This window comes from Eleginops maclovinus, chromosome 8 (assembly GCF_036324505.1).
Source record: "Eleginops maclovinus isolate JMC-PN-2008 ecotype Puerto Natales chromosome 8, JC_Emac_rtc_rv5, whole genome shotgun sequence".
Lineage (NCBI taxonomy): Eukaryota > Metazoa > Chordata > Actinopteri > Perciformes > Eleginopidae > Eleginops > Eleginops maclovinus.
Genome location: NC_086356.1, coordinates 8,345,556 through 8,371,307, shown reverse-complemented (window position 1 = coordinate 8,371,307; position 25,752 = coordinate 8,345,556). Strand labels below are relative to the sequence as shown.

The 25,752-nt window shown below is 39.5% G+C and overlaps 1 protein-coding gene across 1 annotated transcript in view; it reads right to left on the bottom strand.

Annotated features, from left to right (window-relative positions):
* Positions 1-5,469: 5,469 nt before the first annotated feature.
* LOC134868074 (matrix metalloproteinase-17-like) overlaps positions 5,470-25,752 on the bottom strand; it is a 55,602-nt gene continuing 35,319 nt past the window's right edge. Inside the window, exons 5-10 of the mRNA XM_063888952.1 lie at positions 17,348-17,524; positions 16,620-16,722; positions 14,935-15,017; positions 13,848-14,000; positions 13,017-13,274; positions 5,470-6,799 (exon numbers count right to left, since the gene is read on the bottom strand). Coding sequence (XP_063745022.1) covers positions 6,477-6,799; positions 13,017-13,274; positions 13,848-14,000; positions 14,935-15,017; positions 16,620-16,722; positions 17,348-17,524 — 1,097 coding nt within the window. The 3' untranslated portion in view covers positions 5,470-6,476. The remainder of the gene's footprint in view (positions 6,800-13,016; positions 13,275-13,847; positions 14,001-14,934; positions 15,018-16,619; positions 16,723-17,347; positions 17,525-25,752) is intronic.

The following is a 25,752-nucleotide window of genomic DNA, read 5'->3' as shown; positions in this document are numbered from 1 at the left end:
AGGTGAGGTGAAATATATGAGGTACACCCCAAGAAAGTCATCTGAAACCCAGGAGAAGAGTTGTGTGTTTGTGTGTGGACGCCAACTCCATACATCTTCATCTGTCAGCCTGAGATACAAAACTGATAAATGGGAATGTGAAGCTGCTTTGTGAAATTTAGAATAAGGTACATTTATTGAACATAATCGTATCCCATAAGTAGGATCCAGAATACATGCCAAGATGAACTAGCTTTTACTTTTATGTTAAAGCATCAAAAGTCTATTTTTCTCTATACTTTTAAACGAAGAATACATTTCTAGAAACCACATTAAAGTTTAACTTAAGCTCTCGTTTGCTAATACTGCCACCTACTGGAAGTCCTTATAAACTCTGACTATGAACTACTAACTAATAATCAATTTACATTTTTTAATCCTTGATTTAAGTATACATGTACAGTATTGCCTTGTTTTTGTAAACTTTGATTGGTAATACCCACAATGCAAATTAGATGTATAGAAAAATAACAATGCAGTTTTCTATTAATCCAGATCAAAGAGGCAAAGTTAACACAGTTTTGCACATTTGTGATGAATAGACTTCTATTTGTAGTATGAAGAATGATTAATACATTCAAATACGGATATAAATTAATGATTAAAACAAAATTTAAATATGTTTCAATAACATAATATGTTAAACACACTTTTTTAATAAACAATAATAAGAAACAAATGTAGAAAACATTATGATGATGCAAACATTTTTAGAAAAAACAACCTTTCCTTTCATAGTTACTTAATCTTGAATAAAGTGCAGGGGGAGATTTAAAAATGCCTGTAGGAAAAGCAGCCATTTCTGCACACTGTAATTCCCCGGTCTGCTGAGCACGCTGTCACATGCAGTTAGGAAAATTAGCTTTCCTGCACCTAATAATGAAAAGTGCTCTCTCTGAAGAGGCTTTAACAACTGAAATAAAAATGTTATTAGGAGGAATGCAGTTAGCGAAGACATTCTGAATTATTGCAACAAAAAATAAATAAAGACATTTGTATTTATCAGTTTCTAACCTGCACTTTTTTAAATTCAAGGTAGAGAGGTGTTTTGGCAGAGGCATAATGAATGATGTTTATCCTAGCTTTGATCATCTGCAATATGGAAAACATGAAAAATAAACTATTCGTTCTCACTGTAGTGATACAATATTATGTTTGGGGTTTACTAAGATTGACCTGAAGCTAAAGTTCATGTGTTTATACAAAAAATAAAAGAAAAATGTACAATTTGCAGTTTAATGTTTTGTGGGAGTCCCTTGTGATGCTGCTGTTGTACTACCCCTTATATTCATTTTCAGGTGCATTCATTGTGTTAAATAAAAATAATGGAGCATAAACTGATAGAAGGAAATAAATTAACCGACAGGAAATACATACTGTGAGTGCTAGATGCAGTCAAGGACCTCTTTTAAAACGTTATGATTTCCATGAAGAGGGAATAAGTACTTAAAAAAAAACTTTTAGCGTGAAAAGCATGACAAATGATAGGAAATTGAAAAGAAAGGGAAAGAGAGAAGCTAATGGAACAATCTAGCTGAATCCATTAGAGGAGTTCGGGAGGAGGCAAGGCGAGACAAGGAGAAGGGCAAGAGAAAGGAAAGCCAGAGAAAAAAGGGAGGAAAGATGAGGAAGAAGCCCTTGAGAGAGAAGAACTACTGAGAGTGGAAAGGGCAACAACAGATAAAATGTGGATATTTTTTCTTGATGAAACACAGCATTAAAGGGAGTGGGTTTTAAGAAGGAGTTTAAAGAATATAAGTTTTCAGAAGTTGTAAAGTAGAATATCAATAATTTACGTGCACAGGTCAGTTGCTGTATGAGAGCAACCGACAGAGGTTCTAAGGGAGACCCAGTGGGAATTTAGTCAACGTTTTTGAACAGAAGCCCACTGAAATATTTCAAAAGACGCGATAGGGGATCAGAGCTGAGACCCCTGCAGATACTTGCTGCCAACAGTTGGTGTGGAGGGGATATCTGAAGGAATGTATGAACACCACACTAAAAGGGCCTTAACCCACATTGAGCAAAGTCAATTGTGGTATATGATTCTGAAACGACTTGTAAACAACACAACCCAAAGCAGATGTTATAAAAGATCACATAGCTTCAATTATTGAGTTTCTAGCTCATGTGTCTTTAATCAATCAATGGATGGGCTAAGTTGAGGACATGCATGTTATCAATATATAGTTTGAAAGAAATGCAGTACTCTGAATTAATGTATTTATAGGTTAAAATGAATTGTATTAGCAGGTCTGGATGAGGGACAAAGATCAACATCCTGCTGGTTTTACAGTTCATGTGAAAATGTCATATTTCCCTACCAGCAGAGGGCAGCGGAGAGCCAACAATTGATATGGGAAAATATGTATAGTTTAACTTTGGTGCCTATTTTCAATTGTTTTAAGAATTGCCAGTTCCTACAATAAAAATCTGCATGAACTAATACTCAGTTTAAAAGCCAAGCCACACTTCTCCTGGTGATTATGCTTGCTTGCCATGGGCAGTTTAAGGTCTGTAAATCACCTAATCAGAAGCCCCTGTATGTGTCTGGACTGAGGAAGGAAGGTGCTGCTACTGAAGGAAAACTATCACGAAAACACCTAAATGGGAAGAACCAAAACAACAACAATTCAAACCACTTTCCTGCTGTGAGTCTTTCTTTATTTTACATTATCTAGAAGTCTTGAAGAATATACGTAGTTGCTGAAATTCCAGACACATGTTCAGAAAGCAGTGCTGGTGCGTTTCCTAGCAGTATACATCCCACCACACGCTCTCAAACCATCCCGCGACACATTCTGAGTTTTAAGGGAAATTGCTCCAGCGGTAAATATTTCAGCTTCAGTTTGCCTCACCTCAGTCTGATGGATTGGCTGTGCCTGGCCTACATGAACCCTGTCATTGATAATGGGTGCAAAGGCCTTCGGCTGTCATTTCCAGTTAAAGAAAAGGATCCATGCCTGTACAGTGTCTCATATATTTAAATAAATCTACATATTTGTAGCATGACTGAACCCACTCATACATGAGTTTAGTCATGCTTGTGGAGGGCGTTAAGAGAGTAACATTGGGAGGATTCCATGTGCATTCATACTTTGAATCTGTATCCTTGTGAGGTCCAAAGAGGTTTTACCACAACTTACTTAAGATCCTACAGTCGGGTTGTTTTCATTGTGGTCCAAAAACGACTGCTCTATCCTCCCGCCTCCTGCCTTTGGAGGTGTGTGTTGTGTATTCTGCACCTGTGCCAGCTTCAGGGGTCCTGCTCCCTGCTCTCTGATGTGTGCGTGAGGACAGGCCAACAGCAGAATGGACAGTCACAACAACAGCTGCTCCCCTTTTTGTTTTGGTCAGGGCTGTGTTGCAGAATTTATATATTGTTGTGTGTTTTATTATGGACATTGTTTGGAAAAGGAATCTTATGGTTTAGGTAGCCAAATTATATTACCACAGATGATTATCCTGTAACATAAAAAAAAAATTCCTAGTTGTAAAAATCGTCCATGAACAGAAAATATGAGCAGCTTCTGTGGGTACACCATCTCCTAACTCCTTGTGGATTATGTACTTAACGCTTAATTGTCTTATTATCTTTGGCATTATTTCTCTGTAGATGACATTTCAATTTTTCCTTTCTCCACATCTATTTGTCCTTTTCAATTTCAGTTCTGTTCTCTTGCTGCCTGGTTTTGCCTGTTTCTAACCGTGTGTATCTTGTCCTATCTCAGTTCCTGTCCTCTTATTGTACGCTCTTGTCCTGTTAACTATCCAACTGCACATTCTCAGATTTGCAGGCAGCTCCTCTGCTCTAGAATATTTTGGTTACAGTGGGATCGATTGGTTCTGCCTGGCCCATCTGGAGACTTAAGCAGCGAGAGCGGCATGTGGCGACTCTAGAAGAAGCTCCAACGATGATGACAATATTTTAACAAATTTTGTGAAATACCAATTTTGAAGTGTAGTTTTCTACCTTCATTTTTCCAGTATTTCTAAATTTTAATACCTAATTTATCTGTTGTTGGTGTCATGCCAGACAAGAGGTACGGCTAGTGGCCCATCCTGCTGCATGTGCCTGTGGGTGCAGGTGTTCTCCTGGTGGCTGCTGAGCATCACCAGTTAATTAACACCACTGGACTGTGTCAAGAGGATGGGAAGGAAAACTGCTGCTGTTGGCAGAAATGGCGATTGAGTGACTTTTTCAACTTTTAATCTTCATTTTTTACTTCAAAAACAGAATGTGTCTGCAATATTATGGTAGGGGTTCATCCGCAGCCCTTAGGTAGAATAAACATCCACACAAAGATATGCACACGTGTACCACATTGATGTGCATGCCTTAGGTGTCAATTTGTGCTGGTAATTGTAATCTCCACTGGGGATAGGGGGACATCACTTTTCACAATCCTGTTTTTGTCCCACAACCCAGACTGTTACCGATTCAGATTTGTTCTCCTAAATCTGAATCCAATCTAAACTAGATCTTCTTACTGCTCATCTGAGGAAATTCAGATGAGAGACAAGAAGGTGATAAAAATCTAAGAGTCGCCTTAGATCCTTATGTGGCTCGCAGCAGTAAATTTAACATGCATCAGTGGGTGGTGTAAGGACTTAATTTGCACTGGGATTTACCGTCCAGACTATATAGAGGTTCAGCCTGCAGCTTGAGAAGGCTCAGAGCAGAACTGCAAACTTCTCAGCGTGTTTTATTTAGATCAAATCGACAAAAAAAAACAATTTAGATGTATTTTTATATTCAAATGTTGCCCCAAAATGTTCTCGAATTCAATTAAATGCATAAATTTGAGGTCTCTACCAGCACAAACTAAATATGGTTTTAGTTAACATGAGTGAGAAATTCAGCAGTTCACACAGCATCTAACTTTGTATGGTGATGAAATAATTTGACAAATCTCTCAATAACATGCAACTTTCTTGATGGATCAATATTTAAAACTCATTCACTCGCTCAAAAAGTAATGTTTTTTACTTCTAAAAAAGACAGTACTCTAACAAGACTCAACAAGCCTGGCATCCTGTTAACTTTGATTTGTGAATAAGCAGTATCTGAGCTCCTGAATGTTTTTGGATTAGGTGAACGTCTCTGATTGTGTTTTTAGGAAACTTGGGTACACTGTATTATAATCCTCTGCCGGCAGCAGACTCAGAGCGAGTGTGTTATGGACACGATGTGGTTTGCATTTGTGATGAGCCGCAGTGACCATTACAAGAGAAAACACGCTTAGGAACATCAGAGAGTTGAGTGCAGCTCCCAGTTGGTGTCGGCAAGCTGTCGTGTTACCTTCATCTGTCTTCAAGGCCAGACTCCTTTCAATGGCTCTAATGCCACCCTCACACCCACACAGCAGCAACACTGTACTAAAAAATAAGATAGTGTATCCCAGTACGAATTTATATCACAACAGTTAGTTCATTCAGATTTCATTTTTATTTTTCTACAAAAATATTTTACATTAGAAAACACAGCTTAAAATATACACAGTCCACTTGGTTATGCATCAACTGCAGAACCGTTCAACTCAAATATATCCTTCTATAGGTAAATATATCTTTACAGCAAGAATAAATCCAGGGGCGTCATTTTCATTATTCAGAAGGAGCTAGGGGTGATAAAGTAAATGTCCAACAAAACCTCTATAAACTCTATGACCTGATTAATGCAATGTTGAATAAACAGGAACATTATTCATCTAAGTTTAATATAAAAGATACAACCAAACTACGAGCGAGGAATGCTTCCGAATCCGAGTTGGAAATGATGAATAAGTACATGAGCAGCAGTTCCTCACTTCAGAGTGCTGACAAAGTCCATCCTTACCGCTCTCGCAGTATTGTTTTGCACATTTAATGTTAGGTGAAAGAAAGTGTTAGTGGTGCACACAGCCAAGTAAACAAACATTACTTTTATAACTTCAAATATCCCTGCGACTCTCTGTACTGCATGTTTTTTTTCAGAATTCATTTTTCAGTGTTTTAAACAACACGTACAAATTCCTCTTACATCCACCGTTTAAGGGGTAGGCAGAAAATTGAACCATCTACTTTTTAATTTGAAATAATTGTAACCGAATTTTGGCGACTCTGTAATAAAGCCTGTCTGCAGCTCAGGATGAAAACTAACATGTCTGTACGAGGCCATGCTGAGTTAAACCTGCTGCACATAAACACAAACGATTACTCTTGGAATACAATTCTATGACCTTGGTTCTTGAAGAAATGAGGCATTTCAGTCAGTTTTGGATATGGGTTGATGTCCATAAGGATGAATACTTCTGTCATGTAAAATAAATAACAGCAAATAAGCACAAAAGGAACTAAATGATACTGTGAGAGGAAAATATTCCAGTTTTTGCTTGCACTGAGTGTCCATTGACCCTCCAACTATCAGCTCAGCAACCATGTCCCGTGCTTTGGCATCATAGCAGTTCAGAGCGGAGGGCCAGCGAGAGCGTCCAGAGAGGTGGCAGCAGCCACAGGGGGGATGGGGAGGGGCGGCCACCTAAAGGCGAGGCGGAGTCTGAGGTGCAGGAGCACACCTCGAATCCGTTCTCTGCGTGGTCCGGCTGATGCACGTTGAGTCTTTTCTCCGTGCTTTTGGACTCGGTGTCCGGAGAGTCTGCCTGCATCTCGGTGCACAGCAGCCAGTCCTTGGCGATGGAGCGGGGGTATCCTGCCTCCACCTCCATGTCGCTGCTCGGCACTCGCCAGTACTCCTTCCCCTTGAAGAAATAGGACGAGCCTTCGGAGAGAGAAAGTGTGTTGGTCTTAGAACAGTTTGCTTTAATATCCACACAAGGAACAGGATTGTCTTTGCAATATACACAACAAGCACAGTACACGGAATAAAGAGCCTTAATTTCATGAATCACTGACCCTGAATGTTTATGCGTACCACTTTCACACTGTTATTAACATACCCCATGGTACACCTGTTTTAGAGGGAGTGTGAAACATTTCCTCCGGGTTGGGATTATAAAAGATACATTTATGTGTATGGCTTAACATCCATCATGGAGAACCATTTCTATCAATAAGACAACAGTGCAATCCCACTAGAGGGTTTACCCACAAATTAGCATGTGAATGATTTACCAGAGCAAAACCATATGAATGTGCCATCTCAAATCAAGCTGTCGGATGAGTCCTGTATATCAGGGGTGTCCAAACCTTTTACATTAAGATCATTACATACAGAAAAACATACAAAAGGTCACTAGCTAGAAGTGAGTAATATTGCCTTATAAGTTGAGTTATAAGTTAGCAAAATCAATCAAATGGTAAATTATGCTTGAATATGCTTTGAGAAAACAAACAACCTACATCACAGGGTTTCATTTATTTTGTTACATGAAGTGTTATCAGCTCATTCCTTAGAAAAGTAACTAATAACTTTGATGGGTATAACTGCAAAGTGAGCCCCCACATTCAAAGAGACTGGATAATTGAGCACTAGCAGGAGCATGCACAAACACTCCCTATTCGAAAAGGTGTATTTTGATTTACAGTTTAGAGATATGTAATGAGAAGTTAAAGAACTGCTTCAGCCTTAACTGGTATTAGTGTGTCTCTTTTACACTACGGTTTTATTCTGTTTGATTCATATTGTGGGGTCTTTGTGCCACCATAGAACATAGCAGCCCATTGCACTGTGCCAGTTGATCATTACTGACACCACCAACCATGCCTGTCCCTTCACTTCGGGGTACTTAAGTTAATTACAGTCTCCTAAATACCAAATGGAAAATGGTAACCGCTGTGCTCTTCGGATGAAAACGCCTATTTGTATCACCAAAATGTCATGTGCCATTATAAATACAGGTTGATACAACTATTAGTGATACTTTTGTAGACATACTTTTTAATTTGGCTTCCTAAATGATCAAAAACATGTTTGTTTGTTTGTTTGTTTGTTTGTTTGGGTAGGCTGTATCCTCAGACAGACAAGAGGAGAGAACTAAACAGTATTTTTGGCTCATTTTCTCAACAGGTGATTGGAATGAATAAGTGGCGCAAACAAGCGAAGGAGCCGAGTGAAGAATGTTCCCTCGGTGTTAATGGCCTTGGAGCTCGTCATTATGTGTGGATAAATATTTGTGTGTATGAATGCTTGTCTTAATTAAGGTAATCATATTCTGTCATCTCATAAGGGTATTAGCCTTGTTTCTAAGTGTTGGAAGAAGTAGGAGAACATAGGCATAAAGGACAGCGGGTGATTAAAGCACTTAGTCATCATCTGAGACGGTGCAGTCATGTCCTGCCTGTATTTTGAAAATAATATTTGGGAGCATTGAGTTCTTGCTTCTCTTGCAATGCCTGCATTACCCTTTAAGCTACATATTGGGAACATTTTACATTGCTCTATCCACACTTTGGCTTGATAATAAATGCCAAACAAATTGCAGGAACATCTTTGATCTTTCAAAGAGCCTCTTAAAGTTGTTACTCATACTCACATTTGGAGGAACAATGAGTGACGTGTTTAATCTGACCTTCATTTCTTATCAGAACCCGGTTAAACCCTGAAATAGGAGGTTTCAAAGAAAACCCCTTATTTCTTTTGAAAGAATAATGTATTTTTTGTTGTTGACAATGGGTAAGAGCCATAATTAAATATAAATTGTGAAAGGTACGGTACAAAAGGATTTATGCGGTTCTTGACATTTCTCTTTAAATAGCCTTTACCCACTTGAAAGGGTGAAGGAGTCTGGTAGAGTTTATTACCAATGCATAATTGTGAGAATATATTCAAGCTGGGCCGCAGCTGGCTGTAACAAATATCAAGTCTGCACTTCAGTTTATTGCCCATATCTTATCTATAAACATCTGAGGGCGTATTTCTCTAAGTATTACCCTAACCATAAGAACAACTCCCAAAATATCCTGTCCAAAGCCCTTTGCAATGTCGATATATTATCCTCAATTTTCACAAACGTCCTTATTCTCCATGTCCAGATCTGAATTTAATCCTCACAAGGATGGCAGTACAAGAGTACACACATCCACAAAGCCCCTCTCCTCATCCATCTTCTGCTTTTATTGGAGGTCCAAGCCAATAAGGCTGAATGCCACTTTGCTCTAAAAGTCATAGAGCTGTCATACTGGTGAATACATTTGAAATCTCAGTCGGTACTTGCTAATAAGCTCTGACTGAAAATACAGTTTCTATTGAGATTCTTTGACTAGAGATGAATCAGTGGCTGAATAAATTAAGCTGATGACGACACTTATCTTCCTTTTAATACAGGCCTCATCATTGTCCTAAAAAAGTCACATTATTGTGCTATACGCTTTGGAGACTTCGAACATGATGATTAGATTTTCTTTATGCCTGGTCTAGACAGATTCATGTGTTAACTCATTACTGGATTCACCTGAATTGAATTTCTTGTTTTTGTTGTGTGCCATATTGTTAAAGCGCTTCAGGCTGCATCCTTTGTATGAACAGTGCTTTACAAAAAAAAAGCTTAGGCTAATTATTTCAGAAATATTAAGAAGAGAGAGCAGGCTGGTGTCACTGTGATAATGGCCAGGGGTGAAGGCGAGTTGGGATTGGGCAAACTCATCTTGACATTCATACTTAAGATGTAACTATTTCAAAGTGGGTCACAAAATAATTGTCAGCTCTATAAAGGCTCAATGTTTCATAGAGCAGCAGGGTGCTGTTTGTATAACTGTTGTTACTCAACGGGAGAACATAATGTATTTATTAGGGACTCTGCGGAATAATACATGCTACTTAATATTTGCTTTAGACAGACAGAGTTTGATTAATTTAACATTGTTTGTCAGTGTCACTATGATTTAATCTAATACTATTACAATTCAAATACTTTGTCTGTTACTATTTTTGTTTACAGTATAATATTTGTCCAATTGGGAACAGTCTGTTCCCTTATTTGTAGTATTTCCTGGAGCTCCACACTGTTGCCTATTATTTTAAACGCTTGATTTCACAGAGGGATTCACTTCCTGACTTTATGGCATAGGTTGTAACTTTGCCTCTGCTAATGTGACACCAATCACAGTAATAGAGGCTGACTAGTTTATGTGAACTCCCTCTACACTTAAAAGATAATTTCCATGCCTGATAAATGTGCTGTTTCTTTATATTTTTCTTAAAAGTCATAACTCTTCCTGGGTGCCATACTAATTCCAGCAGATAGGATTATTATCATCGTAATGGTTTCATTCATGCTACGCTTTTCCCCGCACAGCAACAATTCTATCTGGTTTTACTGCTTTTTCTGTCTCTCTGTATGAACTTTCTATCTTTACTCCAAGTCATTCATCTCACTAATGTCCTGTGTTTTTCTTTTCTTTTCTCTATGAACTCTCTTCATCCTCAGGCCTCACCATATCTCCCCGTCTCGATTCCCCTTTTCACGTCTGTCCATCACTCTGTTCTATTTTCATAAATACGTGTCACCGTATCTCCTCTTCAGTTCTTGCTGTCATCTTGTTTTTTCTTACTCCCTGTCTGTCTCTATCCCTTTTTTCTCTCTCCATTCATCTTGAGCTTGTGAAACAGACAGAGAACACGCTTTGATGTGCCTCCAGTTCCCATGCCCCATGGTCTGTCTATGTGCGTTTGTGCGTGAAGGTTTCCAAGTTTTCCCTTCCAGGCTCCGTGGTGATAATGGCCAGGGGTGAAGGGGAGTTGGGATTGGCCTCCTGTCACATTCACACAGTCACACACCCAAATACGCCTGTGTATACACACATCAAAGAGCTTAGGGCAAGACGGAAGACAGAACACGGACCACTAAACAACTGACAAGGAAAGAGCTTCCTCGTATTTGTATGCTCCTTGGGGGATTAGACACATCCAGGCCTCAAATTTCAGGACTCTGTGGTTGTTCTGTTGGGGTATTTTTAAAGATCTAAAAATGACCTAGTGTCACTCGACCATGTCCGCACACTCGCACGCACGAACCCGAAAAAAATTATTCACAGTGTATCTCATATGTATAGCGTTACACTGTTTTACACCTCTCATTAACATGCACATGTGATCAGATGATAAGGAAGCTTTGATGGAGCAGGTGTTGTGACCTTGGCACTCAGCTGCTATAGTGGAGCTGCTCACTGTGTACTCACTGGGCCAGCACCAAGGTTTGAACACGGTTAACTTTGTGAATGTAAAGCAGACTGTTGGCAAAAGAGACCACAAGTTTACCTCGTCAAAATAACAGATACAATATTTGGACATGCAAAAAAAACAAAACAATGAGATGCAAATATTCCTGTAATCTGTAAACTGCCGCTTTGCCAACAGAAAAAGTGCATGGAAACAACCAGGAAGAGCGCCAAAAAATAGTACCTACAATAAAAGATATGTCATGACAGAGACTGAATGATAAAGTTTGAATGATAAAACATCTTCAACTGTATAGGAATGTTTTCCAGGTTCATTTATTTTGAAGCTACAAAAGATAATTTCTTTTTTAAGCTAGAAGACAGTGTTACCCACATTACATTTTAGGATTATTCTGTATTCAATTCAAACCTGTATTCCACTCACACATCAATAATATCTGTAGTTTATGTAAATAAATGACAATGAAACTACTTACTAAGCCAGATTTGTATTTTGCGTCAGCATGCTAATATGCTCGAGATCATAATGCTAGCATGCTAATGTTTAACAGGTATAACTATCTTATGTTAGCATAAATCATTTTTGCTTGTATTGGAAACATTTTAACTTTCAGGGGGACATGAATGAAAGTACAGTATCATGGCAATCAATATATTAAGACATTTGACTTAAACTTAGAGGTTTATAACGCGCTGTGGCTTGAGGACATTTCAAGAAAAAGCTCATGTGTTTGATTCATCATCTGGGGACCATGATGACATCATAAAATGGTCATCTGTTAAACAGTTATTCCGTATTTATATACTGGATGAAAGTGATGGACCGGCTGAGCAAACAACATCCTGTCGGCTAACAACAAACATGATAGACTAATTCAAGCTAGGCACAGTGTTTGACTGCTCCCAGGAAGTTGGTTTAGGATGTAACCAATTGTAAAACTTAATCCAAGACTCCGAGCTACAGGTTTTCTAACTTGCATAACTGTTCCATCCTTGTCTCATATTTCTCTTGTAATTCATTCCTTTTTGAAGATTTCCCCTGAGAAGGATATTGCGCAGTCTTGCCTTTGGCACCAGCAGACACCAGAGCTACCAGTGGTCTGATTCTCTGGTGGAGTGTAACAACGACATTTTTCTCTGTGATATGTAATAATTCATTGCTGGAAGATGGAGAAAGTGGGGATTCATCATTCATACAATGTATAAATATGTAATTACTCACAATGTCTTTATAATAAATGTTTAATACATACAGAAGAGGACAAAGTATGTCACTGGCCTCAATCTAAACATGCTTTTCACTCTGGGTGATGGATTGGGAGAACATTTAGGGTATGATTCCCATTAATTATTTCATGGAATAATAAATAAAATCAGGTACAGGCTTTTTGGCTATCACCGAAAGAGAAAGTTATGTACAAATGGATGAGTAACAAAACACTTTTAGGTGACCAAAATGCTATAATAAATTTTAATAAACTGCAAACATGAACTGCAAGGGTTAAAGTTTTAACACGAAAAAACCCAGACAACAACCAAAAACCAGGAAACAGCTTAGAAGTCATGCCCTTAAGCAATGGATGATTTAACTACTGTATTCTTAATAGGACTGTATTTTCACAATGTGTTTAAGGAGAGTACAAACTATTGATTTGGAGCATTAAAACATTCAGTAAATGTTTATTGAGGTAATATATCAAGACAGACGCAGGGTCATTTTCTGATAGACTTCTTTACAACTTCATTTTGCAACCAGTACTGGCCATTTGAACAAATGCATGTTTAAGGAAAATGCAAGGTCACTGCTTGGTGTCAATATGCAGTTATAAAAAACATACATCTATTCTTTGGCTACTCACCATCAGACCACCTCATGGCGTCGTCCAGTTGTGGCGGCAGCCCCTTCCAGAGCGAGCTGTCTTTAGGGTAGCCCAGGTCCATACGTCTCAGGTGGTCATCGTAGCGCCAGTAGAGGTTGTCCTTGAAGAAGTAGGTTTTGTCGTTGTGTAGCCAAACAAAGGCTGCATCTACTCCTTCCAAGGGTAGGCCAAAGTCACTGATTGGACGAGGGTAGCCCTCCTCTACGTTATTATCCTTAAATACCCAGTACTTTAGACCTGAAGAGGGTGGACACAGAAAATATACCTTATAGTCGATTTATAGTTTCATAAATCACATGCAACAGACAGTGTATGCACTTACTTTGATATAAACATGAATAGATTAGAGATCAGAAATGTACATATAGAACACTGATGAATTAATAACAAGATTTACACTTTTGCAGCCAGGGGAAAACAGTTTTCTGCCAGGTAAGTTGTTATTTAAATGTGTATCAAATGTGTTTCTGCAACCATGTGTTTTGAAACTAAAGTTAAAGCTCTTTATAGCACAATTGCTCGAGGAGCCCTTAAGAAAGGTGTGAACGGTCTCATTTCATCTAGCCTCTTTAAAGCGTGGATGAATCACATGTCAAAGTGTCTGCAAGTCCCCGATAAGTTTCAAAATAAAAACTTTCCTTTGACTCTTTATCTTCCTACTTGTGACAGAAAGGGATGAGAAATAAAAAGAAAAGCCTATCATTGCAGATAACAACTTTTTGAACCAGCCTAAGCTCTGGTTCATTTTAAGACTCATTCCAAGATCTGATACACATTGGAATGTAGTGTCGTTTTTTTTAAGTACTATACCTTTAAAAAATACTATTTTGTGGTCCCCAGGCCTCTCATACACAGCATCCACACTGTCCAGATTGGGGGGGAGGCCCCTCCAGAAGCGATGGATCTGAGCGGGGCGCAGGGACACCAGGTGCTTCTCTCTTGTTAGTCGCCAGAAGTACTTTCCTATAAAGAACAGACAAGAGGATCAGCACATTTCAGCGTCCTGATACCAAATAATAAGTATTCACAGCCATTAAAATGTGTTTTTTATAAACTTCTCATCAATGAAAATGTAAATGAATGTGATAAAGATGAACACGGTACATGATGTCATTGGCATGTTTTTGTAGAAGTGCTATTAACTTGTACTGTGAATATGGAAGTCAATTTTCTAGGTTGACTAGTTGAATGAATGAAGGGGTTAAATTCAATAAATAGATGAATTACTGTTAACTGCAGGTGTCAATTAATTAATCAATCTTAATTAAATAAATAAAGGGCATTCGCTGTTTCTTTTCCTCTGCAGTTTGTCCACCGTCCTCATCCCCTTTACCCAATTTTTTTGCCCAACTGTTGACAAATCAGAACGGCTGCAAGGCTGACCAAAACTAAATCCTTATATTCATTCAAAATCATCACAATAAGCAAAATAAAACAGCCGACTCGTGTCTCTCAAGGATTTGTCCTAGCAAAACACATGTGGCAGGTAAAAAAGTAAAAATCATCTCCTGGCCTTTAATCTAATCCTTAGTGACACAAGATGTAAAAAGGGTTCAAATGATGTCAGCTAAAGTTCAGTACACTTTGCTAACACTTCTGCTCCTGAAGATATGCGAGTCTGTTTCGTGTTCCTGTTGTCAGTGGGAATCTTGGGGTCATTCCTCCAGAGGGCAAGCATGAAAGCCTGATGTAATTTCTGGACTGCGTTCTCTCAGCAGGGCTCAACCGGCTCAGTCGGGTGTCTGCATGCACCAAGCTCTCTCATCTTCATCCTCTCTGCTCTCCTCTCTCCATTTTAAATATGCCTTTAATTCCACTCATTTAGCTAATTTATTTTTATGTTTCCCAGGCAGCTCTGAAGCTTTGTGTCTGACTTCCTCCCTTTGTGACTTCGTACCTTTGAAAAAGAAGGCCTCTCCTCGTATCTGGGCCACTGCATCAAAGTGGCTGGTGCATCTGTCTGGGGCATCACGAGCCAGCCTGAGAGAGATGGGGATGGGGGAAGTAAGAGGAGAGAAGATTGTGAAAAGAGGAAAACCAGAAAAAATCTCTTTTGTAAAGCTGGACAATCTTTATCTTTGCACAGCCCAATGTGGTTTCTGTGCTTTGAGATGTGATTACCAGTCATCTCAAATAATTGATTAAATACATATAAAAGTGTATTTCTCAAAAAAATATCAACTGAACATTTTCAAGATCTTGTTATGCATCTACATTTGGTTCAGGCTTTTATCTTTGGTGCTTGTGCATGAATCAAACCTGGCTTAATGACAGTCCCTCTCTGAATTTATCCCCGGGGTTTTTAAGTGATTTAAAGCATTGACGTGGCCGGCCTGCCAATGATGAAGCCATTAGCACCACAGGGCTGAGAGTGGGAGCCCGCCAGGCCTTATATTACCAACAAAGGTCTCCATTCAAAGCTCTATTAACACTACACCACTGCCTAGTGGTCAGCCTTGGTGCCCTTGTCAGGACCAATCCAGCTTTTTCACGCATGATGACCTGATGGATTCAGGGGGAAATGATTAATGACGGCAGTTAAAGTTGGAAGTTTAATATCCCCACCACTGCCTTTTTAGCTTAGCCCTCCTTCTCAGCTGCCTTACTGTTGACGGTGGTGGGTGTGCATGCACATGTGTGTTATCTGGAAACTAATTTGAATTTCATCCTCCTCCATTATTACGAAAGACATTTTGTCTTTCGTCAAACGTCTTGGGGGCTACTTTAAGGTCAGTGCTTGGTGGTTTGTGCATATGTGAGCGGGTGTTTGTACATTCAAAATACATAAATGGACAAAATGAAGCCTAATTATCCTTGATAATCTGAAAAACTACTGGCTGATAGCTGCCCGACTAGCTTTAGGGAATTACTTAATTAGACGGGCAGGCTCCCAAGCGCACTCTCGGCCTCTCTGCTAATTTGATTTGTTGGCACCTCATATGAAGCACCAGAAAAACTATTTTTACAATACATGTCCAGTATTCCTACATGCATTTGTTACATTGATTTTCAGAGGAAGTGAGAACAAAAGGAAGAAAATGAAAAAACAATCACCATATAATTATGCTGATGCAGGGAACCATCGGAGAAATGGGAATCTCTTTATAATGAGGTCCAAAACAAAACGAGGCCCACTAAGAATATAAAGTTCTCATGGAAGTAGCTCAACTTAAATAAAGTCACTTTTTTATGGCTGTGTACAAATGCATAGTTGAATGTTTGCTTGAAAGGAAAATAGTGAACATTGTGCACAAAAGCTTTGTGTGATAAGCAGCACATATGAGCTGATATCTGAGTCAACTGTATTGACTTTTTGAAGTATTGTTTTTGAGGCAAAAAATGTACTGTGCTATTGACACTCCTCTCTACTGCACCTCTCTGGCCTAAACTGCACAGGTGTCATGTTGAATGGGATTTCAAGAATGAGTAAAAAAAAAAAAAGAAGTACAAAATATCAGCTTTCACACAAAACTGACATTTTGGTACAAGAGTAGGATCCTAGCTATATACTGTATATTGAGGGTACATAAAGAAGTGAGTTTCATGTAAAATATTCCCAGTATCTTTACATGATTAACTTACAGTAGAGTAGATCTGTTTTCAGGGAGGTCCAGCAGTACCGGAGGTTCAGCCGTCTGCGAGGGGTTGCTTGGTCGGTTTGTGTGGGACACCGAGTCTCTGACACCTAGTAAGACGTCAAATGTCATTACAAGAAATATGAACACCTTTTCTTCATGTCCTCATTGTCTTTAGCACATTGCCATTTCTTGTATCTTTTCTGTAGTGAGTGGTTTGATAAGGTCATATGCCACAGTGAGGTCCAATTTATTCCCAACACGTTTCCGTTAAATCAATAACCTTCCTCTGCAGAGCTCATCAGTTGATGCTTTCTGTGCGGGGAGGCGTTTGTAACTGTAGTATGCTGAGCTTTCACTGTGAAAAATACATAATTACAGAAAAGGCTGTTGAGTTTCTGGGAGAGAGTGTATGTCTTTGAAACTTTTTTGTTTCACAGCACTATGAGACACTCAGGAAAGGCAGAAATATCTTCAAAACTCTAAAACATATTTGGAAATAATTGGAGAGGCTGACTGTAGAATAGATTGAACAACGACTCCCCACAAATGTGATACATGCTACTACTTCCAATTAGTTAAGTGGTTTTGATAGTTACATGACCACTTTGTGTCATTTTCCGACAACATGTCCTCCAGTACCAATCAATTACTGATTTTTCCCGTATGTGATTTTTTTTCAGGTGGAAACGTTCTTTCTCTCGCATTTACGATTGTTATATGGTTACTTTGTACCGTAGAGCTGCCAGACGCGGACCTTGTCTTCATACGGTAGGTCGTATTTCAGAGGATCTCCTACAGGACCCTGGTAGTACGGTCTCATGATGGACTCTATGGCTGAGGTGTGGACCAGGCCGATGGCGTGACCGAACTCATGGACTGCAACCGCAAACAGATCCATCCCATGAGTATCTGACGGAGAGGGAGAGAAACATCAGAGTCATGGCACAATCATGTGGTTAAATATTATTAGGACAAATGGGAATGCGAAGTTGAAAGAACGCTGAATCAAAAGCTATACTAAAAACTGTTCTTTTGAAAACACATGTGTGGCAACTTCCCAGTTTCTGTCATGGTATTTCCACTCACAACTATTCTTTAAAAATAGAGAATACTTACTGGGTGAAAACTGGTGGTAAATGCTCAACATGAGGTTTTTCTTTTTAGAATTCTCCATGAAACATCATAGATTATCGGGCTTAGTGTTGACACTGCTCAGCAAAGTGTGAGGTACTTAACCTATCCCATAAATAAGGGGACAAGATGGTGACTCAATACGTTTGTGTATGAACAGGACAAGAAACATTTTTAGGACATGGTTTTGGAAAGAGCCAATGGCACCAGTGTGCACAATTTCCTATGCGTCTGAAATTGACCCCAGTCAAAATCGTTTTCAGGTGTTCTATCCTCTTTCAGTTCATCTGCTTATGGTGCAAATAAGAGGCATGACAGCCAGTTCAGGAGGCTTTGAGTGCTGTAAGGGATATGTTGTAGTGAGATAACTATGGTGAAGCTGCCACTTCACCTTGGCTGGCAATCAAAACCTGAGTGTGGAGAGACACCTGAAGACTGTAAAAGCATCCGTTCCTCTATGGTCAGCAAGAAAAGGAATAGACAAAGCTTCCCAAACTCTTTGTCTGACTCTGCCAAGCAAGACAAAACCTGGGGCTCAGAGATTTAGATTTGCAGAAATATGGAGAGCTAGCGTGTCAGGCCAAGCCAGCTTAGGGTTCCTTGGTGGCTCAGCTGAAGTCTGCATACTGTTAACCTAAGGTTGGCCTCGACTTGGGACGTGCACTCATGCTTACGGTACCCAGCTGGGGTTTCCAGGAGGCAAATGCCAGCTCTAATCTACATGAGCACATGGGGCAGAGTGGAAAGGTGGACAAAAGGAGGGAGAGAGAGAGAGAGAACAGGGGCTCAGAACAGAGTATGTACCATGTTATCATATTCACGGTCCATGGGAGGCTGACAGAATGATCGTAATGCCTGTGGACAAAGTAGGAGCGCAGAGAATTGGGAGGATGAACTAGATTCATTTAGGAAGGCAGAGAGAGATAGAGATACAGAGTTACAGTATTACATTTTATTAGGTTCCAATCTTTGTTCTGTTGGACTCACCAATGATCCATTAAGCATTTCATCCAGACAAATTATTTCATTGCATGATGCTTGAGATTTGAGTTACTTAAACTTACTAGAACTCTAAACTCTTCATGTTCTCCATTCCTCCCGTCCTCAAATACTACGATCACAGGACAGGATGGTTTTGATCTTAGGTACGTTTGAGAAGCATATGCCTGGCTACCTCAAACACATCAGACAACTCTTAGTGGATGCCCTGGAGTTTGCCTACAGGGCAAGCCTGTTTATTGAAGATTCAGTGAGTCTGAACTATCTTTGAAAGCCTGGGAACCCATATAGGTAAAATGTTTGAAGACCTAAAATGTTTAAGACAGACCTCCTGGACCCTCGGATTGCACCAACTATATTAATTTATGTTTACTAAAGTAGTTCTTTAATCATGTTGCACCATTAAACTTATAAAATGCTGCCACCGGGAGCATGATGGAAAAACACAGAAAAAGATGAATAATATTCACCTGCAAATCTTGGGCTTTTATTGTGAAAGGTAAGAATGGAAATAAGGGGTGTGGTATGCACTGCCTTTGCCAAATTGCCAATTATATATCATATTGACAAACCTTTGTTGTAAATCAAAAATGTAACGTTTTATATTAGTATTCAATAGGATTTAGATTGAGTTGGAAAGCTTGAATTATGCTAACCGATCTATGTCATATACAGTATCAGCAAGCTAACATTAGCGCCACAAGACTTACAAGCAGTTACAAGGTGTTAGTATTTAGATAAAAATAGTCTCTTATAAGACAAGGCTCCAAGTTCATAGAAACTACTTTCTGTTTTTAAGGGTCACTATAACTCAATCACCAAGAAGGCTCATCAGATGTGATAGAGATTTATGCAACAGTTCAGGGCGTACAGCTGGTAAATTACACTGGTTTTTCCTATAGCCAACATCCAGTCAACCATTTAAAACAAAGCATTGCTCTCATGGGTTGAGACCAAACCACACAAATAATTGAGTAACCAGAGATCATTGCCAACAACTTCCTCATTCTCCAAAATAACTGCCACTCCAGGCCAAAGAAGCTTGCATCCAACATCATTACTGAACCCCCCCCCACGCACATCATCCAAACTCTTCCTCACAGGGAGCAACTCAGGATAATTGGAGCCAAAACAGCCAGGCACAAAAAACTGTCTCTACTTCCGAGCCAGTGCTCCTCATCAATACATTTGCTCTCCTCCCAAACTGGTTAACAGGATGGACAACAGCACTGTAAAATGTCTAAATGTTTGGCTACTAATGGACGGGTCAGTACGTACCCCCCACTTTAAGACAGGACGGGCAGCAAACAGACTTGAACCTTTACACTAATACTCCCACATTTTGGAAGACATTCACTGCAACAAGAAACATAATGGACACAACCCAAAACAAAGGGATATATTTTGCACTTGTATTTAATATAAATGTCTGAAGAACATTAAAGCAACAGGACTTCACTTCACTGACTCAGGCAAGTTGGGGCTTTTAATACAGCTAGTCTTCCTCTCCCAATACCCTAGAGGAGAAGATACGGACAGGATGTGTTTGGAAGCTAGAGGGGACTTTAAAGACACAGGGAAACAAATGTAATCCTTTACATTTTTGGCTATTCATGTCACACATACACATACGTGCATTGGAATAATATGTTTTCATGCAACCTAGCGTCTAATGATGACGCTAGGGTGCATGAAAACACAGGAGAGTTAAAGGTGAAACCATTTTGTTTAATTTCAGAAACAAACAATATTATTTATATTGTGTAAAGGTCTGTTTTTATGTAACTCGCCAAATAGTTATATCCCTTCCCTTCAGAAAGGCACTTTCATAAGCCAGTATGCAGGAAAGTTGATTAGAAATAGGTAAAATGGAAACTGAGCAATGGGGTCGGAAACACTTTTTTGCACATAAAGATCCTTAAATTGTTGACTTACTCTTCTTCAGCTCTTCAAAATAACATTGACTATGATATACCGAGCGAAATAATTAACATGCAGGGGATTTTTTTCTTTTACTATGGTAACGGTACTTTGAATACAAACAAAGGTTTCTCAATGTCGTACAACTCTAAACACTTCAGCTGAAAAGTTGAACTGGCTGTTACTACTGTGGTAGGTACATCTATTGTGTAGGACCTTATACTGTATGATGAAATCACCTTGGTTTTATAAAGACCCTCTGCTGAACCAGGTACAGATACATTTTTATGAAATGAATGCAGCGCAGAACAATCTCTCCGTTTATTTGCAATGCGGTATCTAACTTCAGTGGCCTCCAGTACTTGGTAAAACTTTGTAAACGAAAGAAGCAGCTAGCTCAATGGTTAGCCTCTACATTTCAGTACTGTGAATACTTACAATACTAGGGCCTCTTATTATAGCAGTTTTCTAGTGTTTATCTTGATTGTAAAAACGTATATTGGTTTTTCAATTGAGTTTCATAAAAAGACCTTTAGTTTCCCTGTTCATGAACACAACAACTACAAGATTTCTCTGCTCCTTACATAGAAGTAGTAGCACTTGTTTCAGCACACTTTTCTTTTGGTTACTTCAACAGGCCACAAAAGTATAATCCCTTCCTGATATAGCTGTCCTGCGTTCACGTGTTTATCCACTAGTGTCACGTACAAAACTTAGTTATATATTACATAGCCTCGCACATACAAGTCTGTCCACTGGCAACTTTCTTAAAGTTTGAGTGATAGACCACAAGCAACGTAATGGTTGAGTCGTGAATGATTAATGTTCGGACCTTCGTTATTGTGAAACCCCAACAGTCCAGAAAAATGGCCTGTAGACAAAAGCCTTATTTGCTATTTGGCCAATGGTCTTTTGTTCCTAAAACCAACCAACTGATGCTCTGAAATCTTGTAGATCCAAAACAAACAATCTCCCAAACAAACAAAATCCTATGGCTTATTAAGCCAACTAGAGGAAGAGAAGGGTGGGTCATACCTTTGTCATGGTAGTACAAGGAAAGAATGTGTTAGGAAGGTCCAATTAGGTTGTTTCTGCATTATTATTAGCCATCAGCGCTTGATAGTTACAGTCTCTTTTCCAAAGCACTGGGTAGAGAGGATAACAGATATGGGCTTGGTTCAATGGGACACATACTGAACTACTGGGGTTTTGGAATAATGGGCTGGCAGAACAATGGCATGGCACCGGCTTTGTTGCCTCATATTTCCGATAAACTCAGTAGACCAAAAGACAGACATTTTAACCAGGATATAACTAGATTCCTCTTTTGCTGTGTTAGTTACTTCACTTTGAAGGAAAAGTAAACCAAAAGACTAACTCTTGGTTTGCGTAATGTCTCTGGAGTCCGATCCGGTTGGTTTTTCTGTTTCTGCTTTGCACATTGTTTGGGTTTGCTTTTCCGTTTTCCATTCTGTTTAGCCCTTGAATAATTTGTTATTGTCTGCTTGGTTAGAGCCATCATCAGTCTGGAAATGTGGTGTTGTTTGGCCCAGGGCAATTGCAAGATATTACGTGATACAAAGACCGGGTTTGAAGACACAACTTTAAAGTACACTTTCAGGGAGGCTCTCTTTAAGTAACATGTGATAATGATGTAGCCTAGACAGTCTAAAGCGTCCCCTGATCAGCGACCTTGCAATATCCATTGTTTTTCAGAGGATGAATTTGCACTTTGTCAGATTATCTATTAAGTGGCTTTTATGAGTGATATAATAGTACAATAAGACCTTCCAATCTGCATAACAGTGCTTCCTTTCACAAGTTCTTATTAAATCTTGCTGAGCAACCTATTCTTCTAGAGACTTAAACAGAAGCACAAGGATGCATGCACACAGAAGCACATAAACAGAAAAACAGTGAATGCTATGAGAAATTCACCTGCTTAATGACGCTTTTGTTTTAGTAAGGGTAATCAGTTTGCAAAAGCAGATTGTTGGCAGAGTGCTAATTAATAGAAGCAATCTGCTGCCTGTCAAAGCATAAACAGCACTTGCAGACCTCTATTTATTTGATCTCGCCGAGGTTCCGCCCTCTCACGACTCCCAATGGACACACGAACCATCAATCACACAGCGGGAGTGAACTGAGCTGCTTAATGTGGTGCTTAATATTCCTCTATTCAGCATCATTGTACACATTAAGAGATGGCCTTGGCGGACCCAGACTTAGGGTCCCGCTGAGAACAATGTACCGGGAGATGGGGGAAAGGAATTAGCAAAGGCAATTACTCAGCTTCGGATTTGTCTGATAAGGTTCATTTTCTAAAGATGATTACATAGCTCCCCAATCTGCTGAAGCACCAACATTCACTTTTTACCCTATGGGCTGACCTAACACGTTTACATCTCCTCAAGGGATTAGATAGCTTTTGAAAAAAGTTGCTTAGAACAACAATTTGTGAATCTGATAGCTTCGTGGGAACAGAGCGGAGCCGGGGCAGGACTTAACGTCTGCTCTACTTAGAGGTAGAACGACACGTAAAAGCAGCGATTCTGACATCAGCTATGCCTTAGGGATAACTTGATGATGCTGGGGGAGGATGTTTGTGAGATAGCAGCAAGGTGAGGCTGGCAGAGTGTGACTTGAAGAAATTAAGAGTTGTTTAATTAACTTTATCCCTACGCCTCAGTGCACCAGTCTGGCAGCTTCAGAGAGGAAGAGAAGGCAAACTCAGCGACTTAACAAAGCTTTATAGTCAGGAGGTGAGCAAAAACACTCCAACACCATAGAAGACCGAATTATTCTAGCTCTGTGGCTATGTTTTGAGAGCTGATTAAAGACATTTGAGTTGTATTTGTCTTCAGAAGATATTACAGTTCAAAATAGCAGTCTGCATGCGTCACAGACCAAAATGTTAGATGCACTGGATGCGAATTTCACGCTTGAAGGGATTCATCACAGAGGAAGAAAGAAAATAAGAAAGTCCAACCAGGTATGATGATTCACAACATCAACAATATTTACAGAGAACAATTTAGAAACACAATGGGGACCAACATCCATCAGTCTGCCTTCATTATTTATGTATAGCAAACAACATCATTTACAGTTGCACTAAAAGTAAAAGGGCCATAACTTGGCTGTGTACCGTTTTGCAGTTAGAACTAATTTACTTGTTTTTCCTCCGGTACGACTGTATTCTTTCTACAGTTTTTGCCAAGCCTTTGTGGTTGTTATAACCTGTAAACAACTCACTTTTGGTTAGCACTATGATAAATGCAGACTGTTATTGCACAGTGAGAAATAAGTGACAGTCAAACGGACAAGGTTCTGACCGCTACCTCCATCACTGTCTCGCTCCCATTAACCCATTATACATCTAGGCAGCTGCTCCCCTCACTCAGACTACACTACAGCAACCTCTGCTTGTCCTGCCACTGCTGCGGCCCGGCGGGACGTCTAATTGGAGCAGATTGAGCTGCTGTCCTGTAACATATGGCTCACAGCCCTGACAGCGCAAAACAAAGGAGGGAGACCCACGCAGGTCATGGCCCCATCACAGGCTCCCCAGCTGGGTTAGACAGCCACACAGAGACACAGACTCACACACAAACTCCATCCTTTTGCTTGAGGTTTAATGGAAAACATGAGGTCACCATGGGGCTCTGAATCTTTGTGCAGACTGGACAACAGTTTAACAGAAGGAAACCATGTTAACCTGTCATTTATGAAACACAATTCTAAACCACTTTCAGACTTGAGATTTGTGTTATTTGAGATCAAATTTCCAAATTCACAAAATTTGCATTGCTTTCTGCTGATCACTTTCACAATCTGACTAATGTAAGACATTCAAAGGAAACACATTAACATCTGGTCGATCTGGTCCCCAATTAAATCCAATCTCTGAGAGATGAGATATCAAACAGAGATAGAAAAAAACAAGCTTGCATTTATTTCAACACTTTAAATATCAGTTAGACAGAATCAAATTCAGATGTGGTACCAGACAGTGGTACCAGACAGGGGACTTTTGGTCTTTGAAAATATGAGCTAATTTTTTCAAGATATTTACATTGTGGTTATCCTTACCATCTATGACAAGCTAAGAGTCTGTACATCGAACCCCAAGTGTTGAAATGGATAAGAGCTTCTGATATTATGAGAGGAATGTGAACAAAATGCAACTGACCATGACAGCAGCACAGTGACAACCAGTCACATCACACCATGCCTAGAATACTGTTGGTGGTGATAGTCTTTTTGGTGTGTAAATGTTTCAAATGTAACTTTAAACTATAGCTAACAAATATTCCTGCTTGGATGCCTTTTTTCCTGATCTCACCCAGGAAGTGTTCCACAAATGTCATCTCTTTTTTAGTATGATGCATTATCAACTAAATCACTGGTGCATGAATTGTAGCTGAGCTCTGTTTCTCACAGTGAAAAAAACACTGAATATCACACACTGTCTACTGTCATTGCATCTGTGTGGTGAAATCACTCATAATGTAAATGCATCTGCTTCATAAGATACTGCTTACTTATAGATTTCTCTCTATTTTGCTTCAAGCTTGGGAGGAGGTATTCGTGTCAGGTTTTTGTCATACATTCATCTTTCATCCAGAGATTTGTCTACCTGGGAGCGTGAGAGGAGGAAAAGGTGTAGTTAGAAATAGGTATAAGCTGTCAAGTTCTGCGATTCAGTTTTTTCTGAAGGGAAAAAGGCTTCACTTGGAAACAGGAGGAGGAGTAATGGCAAACTCCACTTATCACAAACTTTTGGCAGGCCCCTCATGTCTTGGCTGCCGGGACTTTTCAGCAGATTTCAGTAGCCTGTATTCAGCATGGCTGTAACAATTACTCTACCCCTGCTTTGGTACAATTTGGAATTAAATCAAGGGAAAATACAGACATCGGTTACCCAAAACAGCAAGTACAATTAAAAAAATCAATGCTCATTCATTGAGTTGAGCCAAAAAGTTGTGGCCAATTCCCTTGATTCAGCTTGATAATATTTCAAACAGACACAGTGGGTATATTTCCTTTGCCTTTCCATATTTCAGAAATGTGTGACTTTCTGAAGC